This window comes from Lutra lutra, chromosome 1 (assembly GCF_902655055.1).
Source record: "Lutra lutra chromosome 1, mLutLut1.2, whole genome shotgun sequence".
NCBI lineage: Eukaryota > Metazoa > Chordata > Mammalia > Carnivora > Mustelidae > Lutra > Lutra lutra.
The window spans coordinates 219430298-219447291 of record NC_062278.1 but is presented as its reverse complement, the minus strand read 5'-3'; the positions used below and the strand labels follow the sequence as shown (position 1 = coordinate 219447291).

The window sequence follows — 16994 nt, the reverse complement described above, 5'->3', positions numbered from 1 at the left end:
GCGGGGGTGGGGCTTGAAGGAGCGTGGAGGCGGGGCTCAGCCTCTTCACTGCCTCCGCCTCTTCCGGCCGCCCAGCGGGGGCGCTGCAAGCCGCTTCGGCTCACGTGGAGGGTTGTGGGCACGCCCCACCACCTCTGAAAAGGGAGCCCCTGGTGCAGCAAACGCAGCTGCGAGAACGCGTAGGCAGCCCTGTGCGTACACTTCGCTTAGGCGCGCGGGCGATACGCGCTCCGGCTCTGGAACGCGTCCTGCTCGGTGGACTCGAGTTTCCCGGGAGACACCGTGCGCATGTTCCAACGAGCCTGCCCACGGGCAGCTGTGCGCGCCAGCCTGAGCCCTCCCGGGTGGCGCGTTCGGGAGACGATGAACGCATGCTCAGACTGGGGAGAGCGTGAGCGGCGGTGTGCGCACAGCCGGGAGCTCCAGAAGGGGGGCGTGTTGTGTGTGGCCTGGCGTTCCCCGGGAGACGAGGTGCGCATGCTCAGACGCCAGCTGCCCCCCGCCCCCGCTGGCAGCTGCGCGCTCAAGTTCAGGCTGCGCATGCCCAGACTGTGAGGCGACACCCAGCGGCGGTTGACGTGCATTGGTGGCGGTGGTTCTTTGTGCAAGATGCTGGTGTTGATGCTGGTGGCTGCGGCGACCCTGCGACTCTGCTTGCTGGCCAGAGCTCAGCCGCTGTGCCGGTGGGGCTGCCCTACCCGGGGAGGGGTGCTGCCCGTGGTCGCGGAGGGGGCCGGCGCGTCCCTGAGCGGAGGCTCCCCAACCTCGTTAAGGGTTCCCAGTTTCTTGTTCTAGAAGTTGAACTTGACGTTACCCGTTCTTTCACCCCAACTCCCCCCAGCCCATCACCACGTCCCCCCTTTGCCATTTCAAAGCTTGGGCCCGATTCCCACCCTGGGAGCCACGTCCGCTGCCGTCGCCCAGTCCCGCAGTCAGGGGGATCATCGGTAAAAGAATCTGACCCTGTCATTCCCCTGCCCCGATTCTCTGGCGCCCGGGATGAAACCCAAGTTCCTGACGCAGCCTACATCCCCCCGCACGATCTGGCCCGGGCGTTCTCAACAGCGGCGCTGCTGACGTTGAGGACGCTTTGGGGTGGGGCTGTCCTGTGCGTGTAAGATGTGGAGCAGGGTCCGTGGCCTCCACCTGCTGGGTGCCATAGTACTTCCTTCTCCAGGCTCGACAGTCCATCAAGAATGTCTCTAGGCACTGCCTTGGAAATTTGAGAACCACCGGTCTGTTCCCTGCCCTCCCCTGAATCAATGCCCCAATCACACCATCCCTTGAACAAGCCAAACTCTGGCCAGCCTTGAGGACAGCGGAGAGGGTGCTTGGTATCCCCTCTGCCTGGCACACTTTGCTTCCAGATTTTTCCATGGCTGGTTCCTGATCCTGGTTTAGGTCAATCCGATCCTGGCTTAAACAGCACATCTTATTTAAAGCGCTCCCCCCCGCCCCCACCCTTGGCAATGGCTTTTTCCTAGCAATGGCTAATTTCTGTTATTATTTTGACAAATTTTTGTTGTTGTCACTAGAATGTGAACTCCATGAGGGTGTGGAGTACTTATCTCACTCACTCGTTACCTAGAACATTTTTAGATTTCAGTGTATATTAGATTAGTGGATACTGTGTGGAGGGTGCCACAGGGGTTGGGGAATGTGAAAGCCCAGTTCCCGCCCTCAGGGAACTCCTGCCTGGAGTAAGCTGTCCTATTCCGCAGGGCCCTGTTTGCCCATGAAATAGTAAACGTGCGCTCCTGGTGCATGATCTAACTTGATCTTTACAACAGTTCACGGAGCAGCGATTCCTTAACCTTACTTTATTGATGTGAAAACAGATCCAGTGAAATTAAAGACTCACCAACCTAAAGACACATAGCTAGTAAGCAAAAAACAGTTTTCCAGTACGATTTACCGATGGGATTTGTCCCTAAGTTTGGAAAGGTTGGTGATAACCAATTCTCCCATTTCCTCACACTGGTTCTCCCAAGTGTGGTCCTGGACCAGCAGCATTAGCATCACATGGGAATTTGTTAGACTTGGACCTACTGAATCAGAGACTCAGAGGTGGGGCCCAGCAGTCTACCCTTTATCAAGCCTCCAGGTGCTTCTGGCACATGTCAAGCTGGACAACCTCTGCTATAAGCTATAAACTGTACCAACCTTCTCCAGCCACCAAGACCATCCACCTCCCCACCCCTGGCCTGGCCACAGACTTAAAAAAAAAAAAAAGGAGAGAGAGAAAGAAGACCTTGGGGTTGAAGTAGGAGTTCCTAATCTGAGGTCTGCAAATGAGCCTTTATGAGCTCTCAGAAATTAAATCTCCATTGTTGCATGTAGATGTGTGGGGGGGAGGGGAGAGGAAGGCCCCCAGTTTCATCAGACTTTCCAGGGCCTTCCACAACCCTAAAGCATCAGGAACAGGTATTTTAGGGTTAACCCAGAGGCACCCTGGTAGGAGTCATGCTGAATATTTGGTAGAAATGACAGATGGTCTCTCTTGTCACTTACCTCTAGTAATCACATGGTGAGGACAGGAAAGGTGTTTCATATCAGACAGCAAATTCAAGGGGTATGTGGCTCCACACTTCTCGCTCGCTCGCTCTCTCTCTCTCTCCCCTTCACTTTCAGTACTAACACTCAGTATTTCTCGGTGCCCGTGATGTGTTAGGTATAGAGCATTATCTAATTCCTACCATTGCACCTGGAAGAGGGCTTAATCTTTCCCATTTTACTAAAAAAAGTTGCAAGTAATCAAATGACATGAAGAAAGCCAGGAGATGGAAGTGGGTTTAGAACTCAGATACTCCTTTTCAGTGTTCATTTGCTACATTGTAACTCTGGAATAATAAGAAACAAACCATTACTTGGTTTGCATGAGGTCCTGCAAGAAGGAACTTTTTTTTTTCACCCCACGTGTGCCTACAATGCAGGAAGAAATATTTCACCTGTTAAAATACGTTTCCTGTCAACACGGCCTTATTTCAGAAAGTGATGTCTGCATTTCTAAATCCTCTCTGAGCTCCTGGTCCCTAACATGTTACCTTTACAATTCCTCACCCTCTGGTGTCTCTTCCAAATAACTCATGATCTGTAAATATGCAGTAACACGGACAAGGAATGTGATATCAGTAATTGTCCTGTTAATCTCTTAATTTTTTATTTTGACATAAATACACAGCAAGTGGCAAATAGAGCACAGAGATGTCTCAGATACTGCTCACCCAGCTTCTCTACCCTCCTCCCCACCCTCCCCTTGACATCTGACGTCACCAGAGTGTACTAGGAAAACAGGAGAATTACATTGCATTCCTATGACGCACTTGCCTCAACTTCACATTTACAGTTTCAATGTTCTATATCAGGAAATTATTTTTCTCAACCGATCATTATTACTGATATTATTGTGTGACTCTCTCTCTCTAGGACCAACTGTATTTTTCATCTACAAGAGCACACTTGATTAAACATCCTTGCAAGAAAAACATAGCCCTGTATCTAGGGTAAGTGACCGTTTTATGTACTGTTAACTTCCTTTTTATTAAAATGTTAGATTTGACCTCATTCATTCATTCATTCATTCAATAGACATTAAGGCAGATGGATGTTGCTGGTTGCTGGCCTATAGGGAGTTCATAGTCAGGGTGAGGGTCAGAGGAAGAGAAATGAAGAAACCAGCAAATAAAAGAATTACAGTGTGGTATGGTATCACCTGTCGCAGATCCTGGATATAATTAATCATCATGGAGGGGGGCGCATTCAAAGGAATGGGGATACTCTGCCCAGCGTCCACTTGGGGTCATCAGGGTGCAAGGTTAGGAAACCAGCTGTGTACAGCATACTGTAATGTTTACGCCTCATCCTAAGGGCAGTGGAGGGTTGGGAGCTACACAGTTTGTGTTCAGGAGGATTTCAAGAGCCCAGGCAAAAAAAAACAAACAAAAAACAAACAAAAAAAACAAGAAACACAACAAAACAACAATGTGCTAAAGTCTAAACAGAAGGCAAGGCTATAAACAGGAGGGGACACAGCAGGACGTGTCAGTTCTCCTGGGGTGTGGAGATCGGAGGTAAGCAAGCCGTCTAAGATGGCCCTCAAGTTTCTGGTGTAAGGAACAGGGTGGGTGAGAGAGTTGGCAGTGTGGGGTGGCTTGCTGCTTGCGACACATCAAGGACACGTGAGGCCAAAGCTGGGAACAGAAGGTCTTCTACCTGTCAGTGCTAGTTCTGGCTGTGGGCCGTCACCCAGTGATCTCTTAATCGGCCGGAAATTCTGGTGAATCTTGATTATACAGAGCAGGTGGGAGAAGAGAAAGAGAAATGGGAACCCAGGAGACCCAAGAAGCTAGGGAAGGTAGGAGTGAGGGAGGACAGAAGGATGTCACAGAGAAGTCAGGGTACGTGGGTAGGGAAGCAGCTGACAAAGCAGTGAGACAGACAGGAGAGAAAGCAAGGACGGAGGGGTCCAAGGTTTATGTCACTCTCTCCAGAAGCCAAGACAGTCCTGTACCTGGTGCAGTGTGGATGAACCTGGAGGACATTATGCTCAACGACATAAGCCAGACCCAGAAGGACCTATCCCGCAGGACCCCACTCCCTGGAGGTCCCCAGAGGAGTCCCGTCCACAGAGACAGGAAATGGTGGGAGCCAGGGCTGGGCAGGGGTGGGGAGTCCATGCTTCACAGGGACAGAGTCTCCGTGGGGGGAGATGGAAAGCTCTAGAGACAGAGGGTGGGCGTGGCTGCAGGACAGCGTGAGTGTGCTTCGCGCTGCTGAGCTGGACATTAGAAACAATTATAATGGCATATTTTATGTGTATTTTATCACAATTAAAATAAATTGTGAAACACATTTTATATTGTGTGTGTTGTACTGCAGTTCAAAAAATTAAAATTTTTAGTTGATTAAAATTAAATGCAGTGTAGAAGCCACGCAAACGAAGCACATTTCAAACACTCAGTGGAGCTCGTGGCAAGTGTGTGGGACAGCCTAGGAGCAGAATGGTCCCCTCATCACATCTGCTTTAGAGCAGGAGTCACAGACAGTGGCCTCCCCGGCCAGATTCAGCCCCACCACCTGACTGTGTATGGCTGGCAAGTTAAGAATAGTCTTTATGTATTTATACGACTGAAAGGCAGTCAAGAGTAGAACTGTATTTTGTGGCAGTGAAATGACGTGGAATTCAAATTTTGATGTCCATAATAAGGTTTTAATTGTCCACAGAAGCATTTGTGCTACAAGAGCAGAGTTGAGCAGTTCAGACAGAGGCCATGGGGTCCCTAAAATATGGCCTTTCTGTCCTTTTACAGGAAAAGTTTGCCAGACACCCAGCTTAAAGCATAACATGCTTAAACAATATCCTGATCCCCACAACACGCTGGAGTCAGAGAGGGTCTGATTCCAAAAGCTTCTGGCAATGAGACGTTCTAATGCTTAATACAGTGAGGAAAATGTCACTTTTTTGCCAGGAGCCCTGGTGAGGATGAAGACAAACATGGATGAGGCTAAGTGGGTTTGGACAGTTTGGCAGAATCTGTCAAAATGTTCAACACACGTTCTCAGACACAAGGACCCCATTTCTTGGCAGTTAACCTAAAATGATAATGTGTTTATGTTGCTCATGCATGTGCTTCCTGAGCCCTTTGTCCCATCTGGAACCTCTCCCTGGAGTGTCCTTTCCTCTCCGGTCAGTGGGGAAGAGCATTCCAGGTGGGAGGGACAGCATGAGCAAAGGCCCTGAGGCAGGACCTTGCTTGATTTTTGGAGGAACAGTTCAAGGACAGTGAGTGAGGGGAAGGAGTGAAGGGACATGTCAACAGTATTAGATCACGTGGGGCTTTGTAAGGTGTGGTGACACATTTGGATTTCAGTGGAAAGCCACCAGAGATTAAGCAGAGGAGTGAAACAGTCTAACTCCTTTTTTAAATGACCGTTGATTGTTGGGTGACAAACAGGTAGCAGAGAAGTGAGACAGCAGAAGGACACAAGTGAGGGGCTGAGGCTATAGCACAGTGAGAGACCTGGGAGGCAGTATTGTAGGGAGATAGGGTTAAGAGAGTCATATGTGAAATCTAGTGGTTCAGAGGAGGAGCGGTCTTGGGGGCAATCAAGGAAGGCTGCATGGAGGAAGGGGCATCAGGGACTAGTTGAAGCCTAGGTAGGATTTCAGTCCATCAGGGTGGGTGACAGTGGGGAAGGTCAATAGTGCTGAGGACAAGAAGCCCTAGGGTAGGGAGATGGGCAGAGTTCAGATTATGGACCACCCTGCAGGCCAGTTTAGAAATCTTGCCCTTGATCCTTTAGGATATAGGTAGCGAGTCAAGTTTTCTAAGTAGGAGTGTGGCCTGGCTGACGCCAGCAGCCACTGCCTTTGGAGCTGGCTGTTATCTTTTGCTATAAAATCATGATATACCTAATTTTTTAAAAGATTTTTTAAAAAAAATATTTACTTGACAGAGAGAGGGATGGCGAGAGAGGGAATACAAACAGGGTGATTGGGAGAGGGAGAAGCAGGCTTACTGCTGAGCAGGGATGCCAATGCGGGGCTTGATCCCAGAATCCTGGGATCAAGACCTGAGCCGAAGGCAGACGCCCAATGACTGAGCCCCCCAAGCACCCCAATATATCTAATTTAAATGTTTCCTATTTCTTTCCCATGTTTACAGACATCATATTTTGTTGACCACATGCCAGTCTTTTGCAAGACTGTCATGAGAGTCTCCTACTTTCTGATTTACTGTTTCAAACCTTTTCTTTTTGTTTTTTAAGATTTTATTCATTTATTTGAGAGAGAGAAGCACAGAGCCTCACAATTCTGATATCCTGACGTGAGTCAAAACCAAAAGTCAGATGCTTAACTGCCTGAGTCACCCAGGCACCCCTCTAATTTACTGTGTTCAATTTGTGTCTAAAACCAGACCAAATAAAATTTGAAGGAAAGCCTATTACTAAGGTATTTGAACTTTAGCCTGTGAACAAAAGTGTTGATTTTGCATGTGCTGAATTTGAGGTTACTTCCTTCTAGGTTCTTTTTTTTTTTTTTAAAGATTTTATTTATTTATTTGACAGAGAGAGATCACAAGTAGACAGAGAGGCAGGCAGAGAGAGAGAGGGAAGCAGGCTTCCCGCTGAGCAGAGAGCCCGATGCGGGACTCGATCCCAGGACCCTGAGATCATGACCCGAGCCAAAGGCAGCAGCCTAACCCACTGAGCCACCCAGGTGCCCCCCTTCTAGGTTCTTAACTAGGTTTCTAATAGCTAAGGTTCCTGAAAAAGTGAACCATTATATATTTATTTCAACCCCAAAATTGTTTCTTTATATTTTTTTCCCCTAGTGACCTAAAGAAGGTCTTGTAGGTAGAAACAGTGTTTGGGCATCAGAGCCTGGTATTCAACAAAGGGGTACCAAATGCATGAATGAATTAGAGTTTCTCCTTTCTCCTCCAATGTTTTATTGGTTTTGATATCGACTGTGTATTTGCTGAATGTATTCAGCCCTGTAAAAGAGACAACATAAAGGTAAAAGTAACAGAGAATCATATCACTCTTATTTACTTTGTATTGGAGTTCCCAGCCAATGCAGTATGACTACATAAATACATGAAATGTAAAACACATTGGAGGGAAAGAGACAACATTTGCCAAAACCAAGAGTGTCAGTTCCTAGGAGTAATAACTGAGTGCAGCAGGAGGGCCAAATACAACACAAACGTTGAAAACATCAACACCTCTCTTGTAAACTAGCCATGACGACTCAGAAAAGTAGTTATGAAAAACATCATTCCCAATAGCAACAAACACTTTAAAACATAAGAAATAACTCGCAGTTCCTTTCTGTCTAAAACCGTAAGACTCTCCTGGAGGAGGCAGAAGAAAAAGATCTGGATAAGGAGGCAGTATACCATGTTCATGGATGGCCTTTCACTTCTTAAAACTTTCCTGCCCTGAGGGAACACATTGTTTCTTTCATGCATACACATTCCTGGTCTGAAACCTTTTACTTTAGTGGGGTCAGAACCATGTAAATGACAAAGCTGAAGTTCATCCTGAGTAAGGCAAGCTGTTGCTTAAAGTACATTTTATATAATTTTATATTTGACATGGTCACACCTTTAAAATATTATTTCAAGAAGTCAAATACCCAGTCTATAGAGGTTTACTCATGCAAAGATAGATAAGACCCAAACCTTGGAGGCACCTGGGTGGCTCAGTGGGTTAAGCCTCTGCCTTCGGCTCAGGTCATGATCTCAGGGTCCTGGGATCGAGCCCCGTTTTGGGCTCTCTGCTCAGCAGGGAGCCTGCTTCCCCCTCTCTCTCTCCCTGCCTCTCTGCCTACTTGTGATCTCTCTGTCTGTCAAATAAATAAATAAAATATTAAAAAAAAAACCCAAACCTTGTCTTTAAAAAGTGGAGGGGGGCACCTGGATGGCTCAGTCATTTGGGCATCTGATTCTTGATTTCAGCTCAGGCTGTGATCTCAGGATCATGAGATCGAGGCCTATGTCTGGCTCAGCACTCAGTGGGGAGTCAGCTTGGGAGTCTCTCTCTCTCCCTCTGCCTCTCCCCACTGCTCACACACACCCTCTCTTTCTCTCTCAAATAAAATGTGTTTTTAAAAAAAAGAGGAATTTTATTTGAGTAGAACATTTTTAGAGTGTCTGACATTATCTTTTTTTCATTTCTTGTGAGAAATTGTCCTAATTTAACTCTTTTATTGTCTTTCAGAAGACAAATCTTTTTCACGACAGATAATTTCAAAAGTAGTCTCCTTCCACTTTCCATCCCTGCATCAATGAAGGTAGTTATTTTACTGAACCATCTGAAGGATTCTCAACATAAGTAACATTCAGGGAAAAGTTACAGTTTGGAAATATCACACTAGTCTGTTTTTGTTAGTTTGGGGGCTTATATTAAAAAATACCTCTAAAAGATATTGAGAGCAATTTCTAAGCCAGAAGAAGGGTTGATTCTATTCTGCCCTTACTACTAAGATAGGCTTTTTTTTTCTTTTACTGAAGCAGAATTGTTGGAAGTGCTCCTTATAACTGTTTGTGCATTATGAATAGATAGGTTATATGAACTAATTTCAGGGCCTCCCTAAATTGTCCTAAACCAAAACAGAAAAAACCTTTACCCTCTCGGTAACTATCTTGAGAAATTCTACTGCTGGCCCTTACACTAAAGAAGGCTTTGCCATCTATTGAAAGACCAGTGTTTCTCTTATAAGCAACACATTTATCGTTTATGTTCATCGTTCATAATTTACACTTTAAGCTTTATCCTCAGAGAAAGTTTTGATAAGGAAGAAGGAGGTATCTGAGGGCACCAAACACCAATTCTGAGCCCTCAGTTTCGGTCCCAAGTGAGCCCAGAATATTCAGTTCCCAACACCGAGGAACCAAACAACTTGCTGGCATGCATATTTCTTAAATGTGCATCTAGACGTCTTAGTTTCCAAACCGTCAGAAAGGATGCACTTCCTGATAACCTGTGTCGTTATTTTCAGGTTGGCAAACCAGAATTAACATCAGCACATATCGCTGACTCAGTATTGGTGTTGGTAGTGAATCAAAAAGTCTATATTTATGACTATGAAGCCAATTCCTGGAACACATCTCTAGGTATATGTGTTTTGTATTTTTTCTTATTTTGTTTGCAATCCGCCAACATCCAAGAACAGGTTTATTAATTTTGGAAATAGAAACAAAGCTGCTCCTTGGATGTCAGCCCCTAGACACTACCTTGTCCTTTAAAATTCAAATGAAAATTGTTCATATGGTGGGAACCTCATGTTTCTGTTGGGGATTGTAGTTACACACCACAAAAGTCTGCTCTGACATGATTGGAGTAAATGAGGGACTTCAGCAGGAATTGTGTTAGGGTGGATGTCAGGGAGGATCGAGGAGGGCCAAGAATGGCTCATACATGCTCGTTGACAAGGCTGGGCGATGGGAATATTCAGTCCCACCTGCTGCCCATTAGGGACAGGGAACAGGACAGAAGGTAAGCTGTATGAGGACAGAGAAAGGAGAGAACCCTCATGCAGGAGGCAGGGGGAGGAGGTCAAGAAGGAAGGGAAGGGAGATGCCATTCTTTAGAGAAGAGGGATGGTTGGGTACCCGTTGTGATGAGGAAGGGGTCAGTTTGGGGTGCCTGGGTGGCTCGGATGGTTGGGCATCTGACTTTTGATTTTGGCTCTGGTCATGATGTCAGGGTCAAGAGATCGGGCCCTACGTTGGGTTCCACACTCAACAGGGAGTCTACTTCTCCCTCTCCCCCTGTTCCTCCCCACCCTCCTGCTCTCTCTCTCTCTCTCTTAAATAAATCTTTAAAAAATTTTAACAAGGAGAGGAAAGGAAAGAAGTCAGTTCACGGTTTCTCAACCCCAGCACTGCTGACATTTAAGGCCAGGTCGTTCTCTGTGGGGGGCCACCCTGGGCACCGTGGGGATGTGGGGCAGCATCTCTGGCCCCATCCACCCCCTGCCAGGAGGGTGCCTCCCCCCGCCACGTCCTGACACCACAAACGTCCCCAGACATCACCCAGTGTCCCCCGGGAGTAAAAAATCTCCTCAGTTGAGAGCCACAAGGGTTGGTAGATCCCCATCTTGCCTTGTGTTATTCTTTTGCTTCACTTATATTAGTTTTGGTGAAAGACTGTGGACCCCACGAGAGGGAACCTTGTCCTGCCAGTGCAGTGCCTGCCAGGTGCTTGCTGAGCCCTGGCTGGAGAGGGAGCCCCCTGTCCCCCTGTCTGCTTCTCTGTCCCTCCCCCCGGGAGGGACAGAGAAGCAGAACAGAAGAGCCACACACTGGTTTGGCCCCCGTCTGACTTCTCATTACAGTGCTGGGATTTGGCCTTCAGCAACAAGGTGACCTGGGGATTCTGAGTGAATGATGCTCGGCGGCTGGGCGGGTGCAGAATGGATCTAACCCAGGTGGAGCTGGGACCCCGGGCCTCTGTCAGGGACTGTAGAAACAAGCCCCAGAAACCCGCTCGGACCAGTCTGAGGGCCACGTGATCAACTGTCACATCCAAACCAAACACCCAGCTGCCTCTGAAACACGAGTCCATCCATTCCTTGCAGAACTTACTGCCTGGAGCCAAACAGCTGCACAGCCCTCCCTGCTTCCCCCCACCTCCCTGCCTCCAAAATTCACCCCTGAACTGGCTTTCGCCTTGCTGCCCTGCCAGTCCCCTCTATCCCCCTCCTGCGTCACTTCTTTTCTCTCTCACATTTCATGCCTTTCTCATTTTGGAGGGGGGAAGGGAGCATAAAAGCCACATAAAACGGACCGTTTTAACCATTTTAAAGTGTACAATTCAGTGGCATTTAGTACATTCCCAATGTTGTGCCACCATCACTGCTATCTAGTTTTGGAATGTTCATTCACCCCGAGGAGAAAGACCTTCCCCATCAGCAGTCTCTCTCCAGCCCTCCCCAGCCCCTGGCAACCACACAGCCACTTTCTGTCTCCGTGGACTTGCCTGTTCGGCACGTTTTACACACGTGGAATCGCACACTTTGTGGCTTTTTTGTGTCTGGCTTCTCTCACCGAGTGTTGTGTTTTCGAGCTGCCTTCCCATTTTAGTGTGTGTCAGCGGCTTGCTCCTTTTTAAGGCTGAATAATATTCCACTGTGTGGTTGAACCACTTTTGTCCATTCATTAGCTGCTGGACACTTGGCTTGTTTTGTCCTTTGAGCCATTGTGCGATAGAGTTTCTATGCCTATTCCTGTACGAGTCTGTATGTGGATGCAAGTTTCCAGTTCTCTGGAGTAACCTAACCTAGAAGTAGAATTGTTGGGTCATCTGGAAACTCCATGTTTTAATGTATTGAGGGACCATAAGGACTCTTCGTAATGCCAGTCAGTCCAGCCTCTCTTCTTCCTCTTCTCTCCATCGCTTTCTTCAACAGCATCCAAAGAGCTGACTCCCCACCCCCTGACCCACCCTAGCTCCCACATCTACTTTCTGTCTCTATGGATGGGGTTCATACAAGTAGACTCATGCAGGGTGTGTCCTCATGTCTGGCTTCTCTCACTGAGCACAATATCCTCAAGGTCCGTCCACGCTGCAGGAGGTATCAGTATGTCCTTCCTATTTAAGGCCAAATAATATTCCACTGTGTGTCTGCATGACATTTTTGTTCTTCCATTCATTATCTGTCAACGGACACCTGGGTTGCTTCCATGTTTTAGTGATTGTGAATAATCCAGCCATGAACATGGGCATGCAAATATCTCCTTTAGTCTCTGCTTTCGGTTCTTTTGAGTGGTAGGTCTACCCAGAAGTGGGATTGCCAGATTTCTATTTTCATTTTCTTGAGGAGCTGTCATCCTGTCTCCCACACCACATGCACCCATTTACATTCCTGCCAACAGTGCACAAGGCTCCTAAGCTCCCCATCCTCACCAACACTTGATTTCTGATTCTTTGATAATAACCATCCCAATACGTGGGAGTGCCATCTCACTGGGGTTTTTGCTTTGCATTTCCCTGATGATCGGTAATGCCAAGAGCACCTCTCTCTGTCTTGTTGGCCATGTGCATATTTTCTTTGGAGCTGAAACTTCCGCTTTTACAATAGAATCAAAGAATGCCTCCCTAAAAGAAGGAGAAAGGAGCTAAGAGAAAGGAGCCCTTCCTGCCATTTTGGCAGGGTTCTAAGAGTGTCTGCGAAACCAGTGGTTCTCACATGTGACAGGTATGTCCCCCTTGGCAATGTTTGGAGATAGTTTTAGTTGTTAAGACTGGGGGAGGGTGCCATACTGGCATCGAGTCAGCAGAGACAAAGTTGCTACAGAACAGAGTACCATGCACACAGGACGGCCCCACAACCGAGAACCATCTGGCTCCAAATGTCAGTAGTGTCAAGGTTGAGAAACGCTGCTCTACCCTTTTCTCTGAAATTTATGGAGGTCATGGTTTATTTATTTATTTATTTATTTATTTATTTATTTATTTATTTTTAAAGAGTAGGCTCCACTCCCAACATGGGGCTCGAACTCACAACCCTGAGATCAAGAGTTGGATGCTCCACCAACTGAGCCAGCCAGGCACCCCAGAAGCTCATGTTTTTAAAAATGATCTTGTCCTTTTAGGTATAGAACGCCCTGTTTCACATGTTTCTGGTGACAACTGTTGTTACAGCAGACATCCATTTTGTGTGGTGAGTATATGGTGTGGAGCCTGCCATTCTTTTTTTTCGCTGTATTTTGAACATAGATAATTATGAATGAAAATAGAGACATGACAGCTGGAACATCAGGTTCCAAGATGGACATGGGCAGGGTCCCTGCCCCAGGGTTCAGAGAGGACCTGAGATATGGGATCACCTGGCTGACACCCTAAGAATATACCCTCCTACCTTCCTTTTTTAAACTTGTTATTTTGAAATGATTATAGACCCTGCAGGAAGTCCCACGTGCCCTTCACCAATGATCCCACCAGTGGTTCCACCTTATGTAATTGTAGTAAAAAACTACAACCAGGAAGCTGACATGGAAATGACTATGTGCGTCTAATTCTGTGCCATTTATCTATGTGTGAAGTCACAGAAAGATTACATCCTGTGAAATACTAGACTCTTCCATCAGCCCAAAGCTCTCCCTATGTCCCTGCCCCACGGTCCCTAACCCCTGGCAAACACTAACCTGTTCTCCATCTCTATAATCCCATCATTTCAAGAATATTCTCTACCAGGGATCCTACAACATTTAACTCTGGGGAATTAGCTTTTGTCCACACTGGAGACTCCGCCCACTGGTTGGAGACCCCTCCCACTGGTTGGAGACTCCTCCCACTTCTTGGAGACTCCTCCCACTCATTGCGTGTACCTAATCCATTCCCCTTTGTTGTCAAGTAATAGTCCATGGAGTGTATCTGGTTGTTTCCACTTTTTGGTTATTATGAGTAAAGCTGCAATGAACATTCATTTGTGTCTGCACATAAGTTTTCATCTCTGGGATAAATGCCCAGGAGCATGATCAGGGGCAACTATCTCCTTTTTTTTTAAACTGAGATATAATTGAGATACAACAATGTATACATTTAAGGTGTACAATGTGTTGACTTGATACATTCATATGTTACAATATGATTGACCACCATAGCATTAACTAATACCGCCATCGCATGATCGTTGTTTCCTTTTTGTGGGAGAACAATTAAGATGTAGTCTCTTAGCAACTTTGAAATGTATAATACAGTGTTGTTGTCAGTAATCACTATGCTGTGTATTAGATCTCTCAAACTTATTTATCTACCAGTTGCAAGCTTGTACCCTTAAAGAACATTTCCCCAACAACTCTAACCCTCTATCTCCTTTTGAATGTGTGCCTTCTTCCAGGATATGAGTAATTCAGTTTTTGCTTATTTGTACGGAGATCAGATATCTCAGACCACTGTATATTTCTCAAACACCCAGGGATACAAATTTCAGAAGTTTGCCTATGAAAGACAGGTATGTTCAATTTGGTAAAAAAATGAACAGCAAGGGGCGCCTGGGTGGCTCAGTGGGTTGAGCCGCTGCCTTCGGCTCAGGTCATGATCCCAGGTCCTGGGTTCGAGCCCCACATCGGGCTTTCTGCTCAGCGGGGAGCCTGCTTCCTCCTCTCTCTCTGCCTGCCTCTCTGCTTACTTGTGATTTCTCTCTGTCAAATAAATAAATAAAATCTTTAAAAAAAAAAATGAACAGCAAAATAATAAATATATATTTATGTCCTGCATGGTAGGAGTCATTAGCAATCCCTGGGTGAGCAAGAGCATTTCTCTTTTGAAGAGTCTGATGGGCTTAGAGAGTAGGGAAAATTTCAGGTCAAAGGAGCTGGCTAGGGAGAGTAGGAAGTTAGGAAGGGTTTCAAAAGGGCATTGGATGGTTTCAGGAGTCCTCATGTTAACAAAGCTGGGGACACAGTAAAGTCTGCACTTAACCCCAGGTCCACCCAAAATTCAGTACCATTTGGTACCATCAACATCCCAATTATACAGAGGACAGAACAGTCCTGGCTCAGTTCCTACCCTCCCCAAAGTATATTCATCCAGAACCACAGCACATAACCCTACTTGGAAATCGGGTCTTTGCAGATTTAATGATTAAGTTGAGATCATTCTGGATCGGGGTGGGTCCTCAACCCAATGACTGGTGTCCTTCTAAGAAGAGAGGACGTGGAGAGATGCCCACAGAGAAGTTCTTGTGATGCTGCAGGAGACATTGCAGGCCACACCTGCAAGCCAGGAAATGCCAACGACTCCTGGCAACCTCCAGATGCTGGAAGAGAGGGACGGCGAGATTTCTTCCGCAGAGGAACCAGCGCTGCCAACACCTTGATTTCAGACTCCGGCTTCCACCAATGTGACGGTACATTTTTGTCGTTTGAAGCCATCAAGCACAGGGCAGCCCCAGGACACGGATACAGGGGTAAAGGCACGGAGCGGTGCGGGGCCTTTACCACACAGCCTGGCAGAGCTGGGATCTGAACAGCTCAAGTGGACAGGATCCTTGGTAGCTAAGAGCATGAGGTTGCTTTGTTCTAACGCAGAGAGTGGCTTTGCCCCCCAAACATTCGGAAAGTATGTGCAAAGCAAGGCAGGGAGCCTACTCTGCTCTCCAGCTCTGACCTTGTCCTGAATGCGGTTTCTCTGCCCTGCCCAGGAAGACCAAGGGAGCCTAGAACCTAATGCAAACCCCATGTTTGCATTCAAAATTAGGCCTTGAAGGACTCAACATCTGTGCTCAGTTGGAATTGATCATCACTAAAAAACTGATGTAGGTAGGTAGGTAGATAGACAGTAAGAATCAGCTCACATGCTTAAGGGGGCAGAGAAGCCCCACGATCTGCCATCTGTGAGCTGGGGAACCAGGAAGCCTGATAGCATAGTTCAGTCTGAAGACAAAGGCCTGAGGACCTGGGAACCGCTGATAGAAGTCCCAGCATCCGAAGGCCCACGAGCCAGAAACTCTGATGTTTGAGGGCAGAAGATGGACAGGACATCCCAGCTCGAGAAGAGAGATCAAATTCACCTTTCCTCCTCCTCTTTGTTCTATGAGGGCCCCCAACCGATTGGGTGATGCCCGCCCACATAGGTGAGAGTGATCTTTATTGGGTCTACTAAATTAAATCCGAATCTCTTCCAGGATCACCCTCCCAGACATACCCAGAGAGAATGTTTTACCACTTACCTGGGCATATCTTAGCTCAGTCCAGCTGACACAAAAAATGAACCAACATAAGTCCACCTCTTGTCAGCCTGGCGCCTATACACATCTCCTTCAACCACCCTTAATCTCCAAATAAAGACACTAACGAGGTCATCATTCCACCCAACACAATACAACCATCCTAAGTATAACTGCAAATGCACTCCTCCCTTCTATGTGAAGTTTACTCTTCTCTTTGATACCCCCTCACTCAAACACCAATTATTAATACAATAGTCTTTCTGCTCTGTGCATGTGTGTGTGAATGTGTGTGTGTGAGTGGCGGGGAGGGCGGTTACTGTTCTTTTCAAGGCCAGAAGGCTGACGTTCCTGATTCATCTCCTTGGAGTTCTGCCAGCAGGGAAGGAGTTGGGTGTCTGGTGGGAAGGTGATGGGCTGGGAAGTCCAGGAACCTGTTCCAGTTGGGATGGGTTGACTGTATGTCTTGGGTCACCTCGGGCCACCATAATAGACACCACAGACTGGGTGACTTAAACAGCAGACATTTATTTTTCAAGGTTTTGGAGGATGGAAAATCCAAGATCAAGATGATGGCTGATTGAGCTCCTGGTGAGGGCTCTCTTCCTGGCTCACAGATGGCTCTTTCCATACTGTGTCCTCACATGAAGAAGAGAGAACGCTTGGTCTCTCTCTCTTTTTTAAAGATTTTATTTATTTATTTATTTGAGAGAGAGAGAGACAGAGAGCATGAGTGGGAGAGGGGCAAAGGGAGAGGAAGAAGCAGACTCCCCACTGAGTAGGACCCTGCGATCATGACCTGAACCCAAGGCAC

General features: G+C 47.0%; 1 protein-coding gene across 2 annotated transcripts in view; it reads left to right on the top strand.

Moving 5' to 3' along the window:
• Positions 1-44: 44 nt before the first annotated feature.
• CATSPERD (cation channel sperm associated auxiliary subunit delta) overlaps positions 45-16994 on the top strand; it is a 47933-nt gene continuing 30983 nt past the window's right edge. The window contains exons 1-7 of one of the 2 annotated variants that reach the window (XM_047708998.1): positions 536-683; positions 2518-2572; positions 3427-3503; positions 8725-8797; positions 9506-9620; positions 13104-13171; positions 14351-14464. In XM_047708998.1, coding sequence (XP_047564954.1) covers positions 610-683; positions 2518-2572; positions 3427-3503; positions 8725-8797; positions 9506-9620; positions 13104-13171; positions 14351-14464 — 576 coding nt within the window. In that variant the 5' untranslated portion in view covers positions 536-609. Of the gene's footprint in view, positions 192-535; positions 684-2517; positions 2573-3426; positions 3504-8724; positions 8798-9505; positions 9621-13103; positions 13172-14350; positions 14465-16994 lie in introns of those variants that run through there. The other variant, XM_047709008.1, reaches the window with a different exon arrangement.